Source organism: Centropristis striata, chromosome 24, assembly GCF_030273125.1.
Source record: "Centropristis striata isolate RG_2023a ecotype Rhode Island chromosome 24, C.striata_1.0, whole genome shotgun sequence".
Taxonomy (NCBI): Eukaryota; Metazoa; Chordata; class Actinopteri; order Perciformes; family Serranidae; genus Centropristis; species Centropristis striata.
Window position 1 is genome coordinate 20,118,251 of NC_081540.1, and position 9,842 is coordinate 20,128,092.

General features: G+C 40.1%; 1 protein-coding gene across 1 annotated transcript in view; it reads left to right on the forward strand.

Annotated features, from left to right (window-relative positions):
• Positions 1 to 1,177: 1,177 nt before the first annotated feature.
• Positions 1,178 to 9,842, forward strand: part of LOC131962853 (transmembrane protein 47-like) — a 22,410-nt gene continuing 13,745 nt past the window's right edge. Inside the window, exon 1 of the mRNA XM_059327946.1 lies at positions 1,178 to 1,483. Coding sequence (XP_059183929.1) covers positions 1,255 to 1,483 — 229 coding nt within the window. The 5' untranslated portion in view covers positions 1,178 to 1,254. The remainder of the gene's footprint in view (positions 1,484 to 9,842) is intronic.

Consider the following 9,842-nt stretch of genomic DNA (forward strand, 5'->3'; position numbering starts at 1 on the left):
AAGCATAACACAATCATTTATATTAGTAGTTAATGTGAAATTTTGATAGAATCTTAGCCGAACGGTGTCCGACTTGGGATACAGTTACATTAACAAAAACAAAATGCAATGTTTGTCAAATCCTTTTTGACCAACATTAATCTGTGCAGAGACACGCTGTTTAATGTTCAAACTGATGCACTTTTTTTGTAAATACATGCACTCATTGTGAATTTGCATAGTTTTATTTTACAGTGTCCCACCTTTTGTGGAATCAGAGCTTGTACCTGAACACAGTGGTGGTTCTAGACTAATTTTGCTGTGGGGGCTAAGCAGGGGCCAGTGTTTAATCAGGGGGGCACATTAAAAACTACAAAGATGATATCTAAGCAATCAAAACCCTTATTTTGGCTTATTTAAACATCTTATTTAAGTATATTTGGAAGATATATTATACATTGATTGAAGCAATGAGACTTACCAACACTTACAATTATTTTTGTAAAAAAAATGACATTTCTCATTTTTATGCACAATTACTTATTTATTTTGAAAGTACAGTACAGTGAGAATAATCTTTTTTATATATACACAAGCTTTTATTGCACAATTAAACTATTATACAATGTACACATTTTGGGTTCCTTTTCTGTATAATGAGATATTGTTCGAACAAAAAATAGGAGAGAATTGTTCCGTCGTTCATCGTTATAAATTGATCATTTTATATTTAATTTGACACAGGGGCCACAGCAGGGGCCAAGGGCTTCTTCACAGGGGCAGTGGCCCCTGGAGGCCCCTGTGTAGAACCGCCACTGCCTGAACATGAAAATATAGCTAATTTAACTCAGTTTCAAATCCCCTTAAACTTGAATTTGGTTGAAGGAAAATCAAAATTTGAATTTGAAGTCTTTGAATTAGACTACAATAAGCAGTGTTGCTTTCTTCCAATCCCACTCTCTCTCTCTCTCTCTCTCTCTCTCTCTCTAGGACCCTGTAGCACCTGCTGATCCCTGGGAGCCCTGACGTCAGCGCTGTAAACGGTGGAGATCTCCGGTGCGCGGCGGCAGCGGTGCCCACAGGCGCAGCGTCCGTCCAGCGCGCAACGCAGGCGGCTGCGGCGGCACCAGCTCCTCCAGCAACGACAGCAACACTCCGCGTAGTGTTCCCCACCCGACTTCTGCATACATCCACACACCGTTTGGAAGGAATACAACCACTCACACTCCCCGGGTTTTGAACCGGTCCCCCCTTCTTCGCCTCTCCAGCCGCGTCATGTCGTCCGCTGTTACCGAGACGGAGGAGTCGGCGCACGGCTCCCCGCTAACGCCTCTCAAGCTGGTCGGGCTGGTGTGCGTCTTCCTGGCGCTCTGCCTGGACGTGGGAGCCGTGATGAGCCCGGCGTGGGTGACTGCCGACGACCAGTACTACCTGTCCCTGTGGGAGTCCTGCTGGAAGCCGGCGAGCACCGAGAACTGGCAGTGCAGCAGCACGCTGGGATCAGGTAATCAGTCCCAGCATGGAGAAAGATCATGCATCCTGGAACTGGTGGCTCCAGCACCGGGCAGCCTCATTACCACGTGTTTTCTATTTTTGATGTAGTAGAGAACAAAGAGTTGTTGTGAATGGCATGGAGGTGATGATGATGATGCATGGTGCTTCCTCTCCTCTAGAAGGGCATTTCTAGATGTATAAGATGTGTTGACTCCAGCAGCCTATAGGAAGCATCCTGACCACTGGGCTATTGTGACTCCACACAATCTCTATCCAACCATAACAAAGCCTCAGACTGAGTCCCTGTCAACCTGAGAGTCCACTGGGACTCCACATGCATCACTGTGGAGGTGAAATGAAGGAATTTTGCTTTACTTGAATGCTTCAAATAGAAAAAAAAGCTTTGGAAAAGAGAAATGTTTGCATATTGTCACTACAGGCCTATATTGCCAATGACAACCCCCCCCCCCCCCCCCCCCCCCCCCCCCCCCCCTCTCTCTTTTTCAAGAAAGCTGCAGACATGACATTTTGAAAAGACAAACGTGTGGTAAATACTAACCCTGATGTTAATAGCACCAAGTGTCTGACTGCCACAGGTCTTTCAGGGAGGTAGTTGAGGAAAAACGTAGGTGGAAGAGCAGCAAGGAAGAGGTGAGTGGGCTGGAAACAGTTTATTTATGAATGCATTAGAGCTGAAATGATTATGATCATTCAGACAGAAGCACTTTCATTTTTAAATAAAAAATCCCCCAAAGTGCAGCTGTATTTTCTACTTTTCGCTTGCGATAAGTACATTTGAGTTCTGAAATGTTGGTTAACCAAAATAAGTCATTTTAATATGCCTTATCTTGGACTGGAAATGACTTGGCAGGTTCTATTTAATTTGAAAATGATATAAAAGTTACTTACAGACCAAACATTACAATTTTTCTGGGCCATTCTAGTAAAATAAATGCATTTCAGGAGCTACAATGTGCATATTCACTTTGCTTCTGCTATTTCACAATTATCAGCATTTACATTATTAATGCTGCCAACACCTAAAATGCATCAACTCACCTGGGTGTTGCCACATACCTGCACCTTATTAATTAATGTCAAAACAGGAGAAGGAAGGGAGGTAAAGGTGCAGCCCGGCAGATAGAACTCCTGTCCTGCTTTCATTTTTTAATGATCCCTCCCCTTTCTTTTGTTGTCTAGAAAATGGCCTTGTTGTCGTGCCCAGGAGAGGTCTTGCAGTTGTTGGGCCAGAGACAAGGGTTTGATATTAGATGTTAGAGCTCACAAGCGTTACTTTAATTAAGGTGAAAGTGGCTTTCTTTACTAGCACTGTGACACAGTGTGGCAGTGGGAGCTGACTGGTGCTAATTACCCTCGGGGGGCATTAAAAGGAATCATTTAAAAGCTCTTTAAACTGTCAGACACAGTGGCAGACGCTATCTATCTGTCTGTCTGTCTCTATCTATCCCACACACTCACTCTACCTGCAGAGCTGATATGTGGCCATCTCTGTGGGTGGGATGGGATCATGTGTGTGTATTCTTGTTCTACCCACATAGTGAGGACCATTCCATCTTTTTAACCAACATAGTGAGGACATTCTTGCAATGTGAGGACATTTTGGCCATTGACTGGCCTATTTGAGGGTTAAGACTTGTTTTTAAGGTTCAGGATAAGGGGTGGGGTTATGTGGGCTAGAGACACACACACACATATTCTTGATCTACGTACATAGTGAGGACCGGTTCATATTTTTAACCAACATAGTGAGGACGTTTTGGCCATTCACTGGCCTATTTGAGGGTTAAGACTTGTTTTTAAGGTTCAGGATAAGGGGTGGGGTTATGTGGACAAGAGACACACACATATTCTTGTTCTACCTACATAGTGAGGACCAGTTCATATTTTTAACCAACATAGTGAGGACGTTTTGGCCATTACCAGGCCTATTTGAGGGTTACGACTTGCTTTAAAGGTTCAGGGTAAGGGGTGGGGTTATTTGGGCTAGAGAATACATTATGTCAATGGAGGGTCCTCACAAGGACATAAGTACAAGAACGTGTGTGTGTGTGTGTGTATATGTGTGTGCATGTCTGCTTGTGTGTTAATTTGTGTCTATATGCAAGTGAATGGCTGTGTGTAGCAGAAGGGGAGTCTGGGTGTCTGTATGTCAGTGTGTAAATTAGTGTGTGTGTGTGTGTGTGTGTGTGTGTGTGTGCCAATAAGAGGCTACCACGTTGAGCTGACCTATTTCTGGACAGTCTTCTCTGAAGCCCAGCTGAATATTTCATGTCACACTCTGATTTCTCTGTTGTTGCATCTCCGCACCTCCTCTCTTAGGACCTGTTCACACACACACACACACACACACACACACACACACACACACACACACACACACACAGACACACACACACACACTCTGACACACTTTGTGACCCCAACTTTCAGCAGTTCCTCTCTTTCTTTCCTTTTCAAACACATACACACAATAACTACACATCCAGACACCAGACCAGGACTCTAATTAGATGTCTTGGTGCGACAGGTGTGTGTCGGCAGTGTGTGTAAGCCTTACCAATAGGCATACACACACACACACACACACACACACACACACACACACACACACACACATACGAATATCCCTGCTTGTGCTGCTCCCTTGGCTTGTTCAAGCAACTGAAAGTAACAGCTTCTGTTAGCATCCTTTTCGTTCTCTTTTTGTTATGTCATTCTTATCAGCCACTTTGGTACATTTCTCAGATTCTGCAATTGAAATTCTGTGATTGAAATTGCCTGCTGTTTCTTACCTTATCAATATGCCGGTTCTTGGTTGATTCTTATGTCAATTTCAATTAGACTTTTTTTCAAATGTATCCTGAATAAGTGAATTGTTCTAGGGTGAATCCTGACTGTCACTCATGAAGTGGATGTGTGAAGCATTAGATCAACCAATAATTGTAAGGCGGCGTAGCCCCATGTGGAACAGCTGAACTTAAATTACATTGAACAACAGACTTTGGTTGGCGTGAGGCGTCCATGCGTGGCTGGTTTTCTGTATTATGAAATGCCATGTCTTGAAATTTTTGAGCTTCAGCAAAAAAATCTGAGTTTCCTAGCAGTAATTACAATGTGGATGTTGGCATTATTGCTATTTTTACAAGACGGAAGACTCCAATATGACATGAGGTTATGTTGTTTTGGAGATTCTTAACATGTCAGTTAAGTCTACAGTTAAAATACAGGTCTGCATGCTCAGTTCTGTCTAATGGTTTGTTCACACTTGGCAAATTTATTTATGTAATATGACTGCATACAAAGTCAATACAAAGAAGCAAGTAGACCTGAAAAGATGCAAAATTCAGAATTTTTGGGCCAGGTCCCCAAGTTGAAGTTAAAAAACTGTTATCCGTGTTTCCATTGAAGTCAAAGTGAATTTTTAAGGGAAAATTTGAAATGTTGCATTACAGAAAATGCGAATTGGGGACGTTCCCATCAACTGGTTTAGAGCAGGGGTCTCAAACTCAAATTACCTGGGGGCCGCTGGAGACAGTATCCAAATAACCAAAAAAAGACACAAAATGACAGAAAAAAACTAAATTACTTAAGAAAGACACAAAATAATCAAAAAAAGACTGAAAAAACACTAAATGACTTTAAAAAGACACAAAATGACCAAAAAAATACACAGAATTACCAAAAAAGACACAAAATCATTTTAAAAAGACACAAAATGACCCAAAAAAAGACACAAAATGACCAAAAAAGACTAAATTACTTAAAGAAGAAACAAAATGACCCAAAAAACACAGAATTACAATATATATATAGGCCTATACAAAATATTACGAAAAAAGACACAAAATTATTTAAAAAACACACAATAATTTTTTTAAAAAGAGACAAAATTATTAAAAAAAAGACACAAAATGACCACAAAAAAAGACACAAAATTACCAAAAAAGTAGTTAAAGGGACCTTCCCCACACAACACGGTAAAGTACCATACCTATAAAACTCACATTAAACTTTCATATCAAGGTGGGGGCCACATAATAACATTATGAGGGCCGCAATTGGCCCGCGGGCCGCAGGTTTGAGACCCATGGTTTAGAGCGAATAAACAAAGCTGCATGACTGTACTTTGGTCAGCAGATGGCAGTGTAATGTGTTGCTGTAGGCTAATCCGTCAGTAAACAGTTGAAGAAGTAGAGGAGGTTGCTAATCAGACAGTTTGGCCACCCACCAGAGAAAATGGTCTTCAGGAGTTGGATTCAATTGGGCAACTTATATTGTTCTTTGTTGTCAGAGGAAACAGCTGATCAGTCATGAGTAAAATGTTCGCTGTGTCAGAACTTATTCTGAAAAAAACGTTTCCATCTCCCGTTTAGCGCATTAATTATTTTTCAAACAAGACAAAAACCACCTCAAGGGAGAGCATTTTTGAAAGTTTGATTGAATTTTGGTGTTTCCATCAAGCTTTGCTCATGCAAATCTTCATAATGCGCAGAGAAATATGGTGTGTCATAAAAGTCTATCATGGTTGATATTCCCCATCGTTCAGAAAACAAACATTTTAGAAGTTGTTTGACTGTTTCCCCGTGGACAGACCAATCAAAGAATGACTATCATCTTGTCATTATTTCGGCATACTTTTTATTGTTTGTTTTTTTTCAGTTAGATCACAGCTAAATCTATTTATTTTGAGTAAACACCAAAAAGCAAAATGTATGCAGAGACCGATTTCAACGCCCCAATCAGAGTAAGAAATCTTTAGTTCACAACATGCACAGCATAGCTTCTAATTAATTGGACAGAGATGGAAAAACAGGCAAAACGGAAGGATCTCACTTTGTTGGATAGAACAACTGTTGTGTGAAGAGCAGAAGCGATAATTGGAATACAGTTTTCTTGGGAACTGATACAGGTGCAGTAATCGTGTGTTTTCTTATGGCAGTCAGTATAAGAGCCTGAGTCACTGTGTAATAGGCACTCAGATTGTGAGGACGGCCAGCTCTCGGCAGATTTAAACAAGGTCCATGCTGCTTCCATTTCTTAATGATGGTTTAACTGATCTCTGTGGGATGTCCAGTGAGTTGACGTTTCTTTGTAGCCATCTCCTGACTTCTACTTTACAATCATCTTTTCTCTGAGTTACTAGACGTGTTGAGACTGGACCTCCCTGACACAGATGTTTTTGTACTATAATCACTAGGGGTGTGCATTGGCACTGCCCTCACAATTCGATTCGATTACGATTCACCAGGTAACGATTCGATTCGATTCAATTCGATTCTACGATGCATTGCGAAGCATCACAATTATACTGCACACAAGGGACATTTTCCGTCAGTCATGAGGCAATACAAGCAGTCAATTAGGCCTAATAACAATAGATTTTATTGGCTGCTATGTGTGTATCATCACTCTCCTGTATCTTTGACATAAATGTCATTAAATAAAATAAAATTATTATTATTAATTATCCTTCGCTATGAAACATGGCACCGATCGTGTGATCCTCTTTGCTCTCTCAGAGTTGTGTGGCAACGTTGACACAGGTTGACACTAGCGACTCGTCAATTCGACGTTAGCGATATCCCAACTAGCTAGCTATCGCTAGTTTTCATGACGCAAAAATGTAACGTTAACGAGTCGACTTTAAATAGGCTAATACAATGGTAATTACCAATCAATAGTACTTTCTATAAAAACGTAAATGTTAAGTTCTGTCAAATACTACCACATACTTCAGTCACAACATGTCAAAACAGCTTGTCCTGCTAGCTTACCTGTTAGCGTTGTGTTTACTGGAACTTTGACAGGGGCGCAAAGGCCACCTTGGCCGTAAATTCAACATTTTTTCACAGGGCATCAAGGTCAGAGTGTGGGGCCAAAAAAGGCCAAATTATATTGACCATGATTTCATGTGTGAAAGCAACAAAAGGGTGAAACATCCAAAGGGGAAGGAAACTTTTGCAAGCCACTGTATATACCAGAATGCTAATAGACCATGGTCTTTGTTAGGACCCTCGTCTCATAATGCATTCCCTAGCCCCCCACCCTAACCTTAACCATCACAACTAAATGCCTAACCCCAACATTAACCATAACCCAAACCTAAACCTGCAACTGTAACCTTAAAGACAAGTCTTAACCCTCAAACGGGTCTTTGTAAATGTGAGGACTGGCCAAAATGTTCTCGCTTCCCAAATGTGTCCTCACTCTGTTAGGTAAAAACCTGTTTCAGTCCTCACTATGTAGGAAGTACAAGAACATTCACACACACACACACACACACACACGTTCTTGTACTTCTATCTTTGTGAGGACCCTCATTGTAATAGTGAATTCCCTTGAAAAGTTGTAATAGTTTTGGATTTTTCATTAGTTTTAGTTTTATTTTCATTGTGATTTTTTGTTTTCAAATTCAGTTAGTTTTAATGAGTTTTTAGAGTGAGTATGCTAGTTTTAGTTTAGTATTTATGTTTTTGAAATGCTTTAGTTTTAGTTTAGTTTTTATTAGTTGTAGTTTTTTGTAATGGGGTATTTGTTGGGCTGGAGATTAAAAGAGGTCACAGTAAATTTTGCCTTTATTTCCTTTGTCTGATCCATCTTCATTATGGATGAAAAAAGTTGACAATGACGAAAACGAAGGACATTTTCACTATAATTTTAGTTAGTTTTAGTTATTTTTGTAACCACACAATACAGTTAATTTTTTAAACTCTCATTTTTGAGAGGACCGGCCAAAATGTCCTCACTTTGCAAAAATGTCCTCACTCTGTTGGTTAAAAACGTGTTCTGGTCCTCACTATGTAGGAAGTACAAGAACACACACACACACACAGAACTGAAAGGTGTTTGAACCCTCAGAAGTTCCACCTGAAAGCCAACCTACTTTCTTCCTGTCGTGATATTCTCTGTCTTAAATTCATTCACCTGCCTTTTCTTTCCCTTTGTTTTCTGACGAGTCACATTTCATGCTCAATCTAGCAAACAAACAACATTTGTTACAGATAAAAATGCAGCTTTAAATGGAACAGAATCAGAATAGATGACTGAGAACAAAAGATGCACTGTTGCTCCCAATACACTGCCTCCACTGCGGCACCTCCACTAGGTGTGAATGGCCCTAATTAGCATTTCAACGGTCTGTTCTGACTGAATGACACACACAACCATTGGATGAAAACACAGACAGTTCAAAAGTAAGATCACCTGTGATTGGACAGCAGATCCCTCACTCATTGGTCACCTTTGGGACATACGGTCATTTGCCTCTCCCATCAATAATAATAACAATAATATAATTTCATAAATATTATAATAATACTATGATACAAATAATAATACAACAACTATTAATAATAATAATTATAATTGTCATTATTGCTGTTATCATGGTTATGATTTATGAGAACTACACCCCAGAGTCGTAGTTTATTGAGAATAAAAGCAACATAGGAAGGAAGATATTGTGAGTGAAGCTTTATTTAAAATGTATCAAACAAGTCAAGTCAAGTCAAAGTTTATTTATAGAGCACATTTAAAAACAACCTCAGTTGACCAAAGTGCTGTACAGTTATTAAAATAGAATAAATCATACACAACTGGGTATAAATAAAAACAATAAAAAGAATAAAATACTAAAAACAATAGAATAAAATAGTAATAAAAACTCAATCCAAAACAGAGTTAGAGATAAAAAAAGACAAATAAAAGGGTAAAAAAGTAAAAAAGAAAGCCAAGGATTCTTGCCTAGCTGGGACTGAACGCCAAGGAGAATAAATAGGTTTTTAATAATGTTTTAAAGTGCTCAACAGACTGTGCAGCTCTGACCTGGAGAGGTCGGCTGTTCCACAGAGAAGGCTCTGTCCCCACGAGTCCAGAGTCTGGACCAGGACCAGGAGCAGCTGGTTAGACGACCTAAGTGCTCTGGAAGTACTGTGGGGTTTTAAAAGCTCTGATAAATAAGACGGTGCCAGACCATTTAAACACAAAACAACACAACATTTAAACAATGTGTCTGTTGGCTGCTTCATGGTCATAAGAAGCTAGAGCAGGTCCTTCTGTGGTGGGTTGCTCTGGAAACATCAGTAGTACAATTAGTAGTGCTCTGTGGTGTTAACACGACAAAGATGTGTATAAAATGTGTATAAAAGATAAAACAGCAGAGTTTTACAGCTATTTTGTGTCTCTGTGTGTGTGTGTGTCTCTGTGTGTGTGCGCGCGTAACTAACCAGTTAGTTATGTAGAAACAGGAGGCAAAATTTAAAAGCCCTTTTCATCCTGGTGAAAGGTGAAAAGCCGGCACAGATCTTTCCGGCAATATAGCGGGACATTTGCGGGACTGCACTATGAAA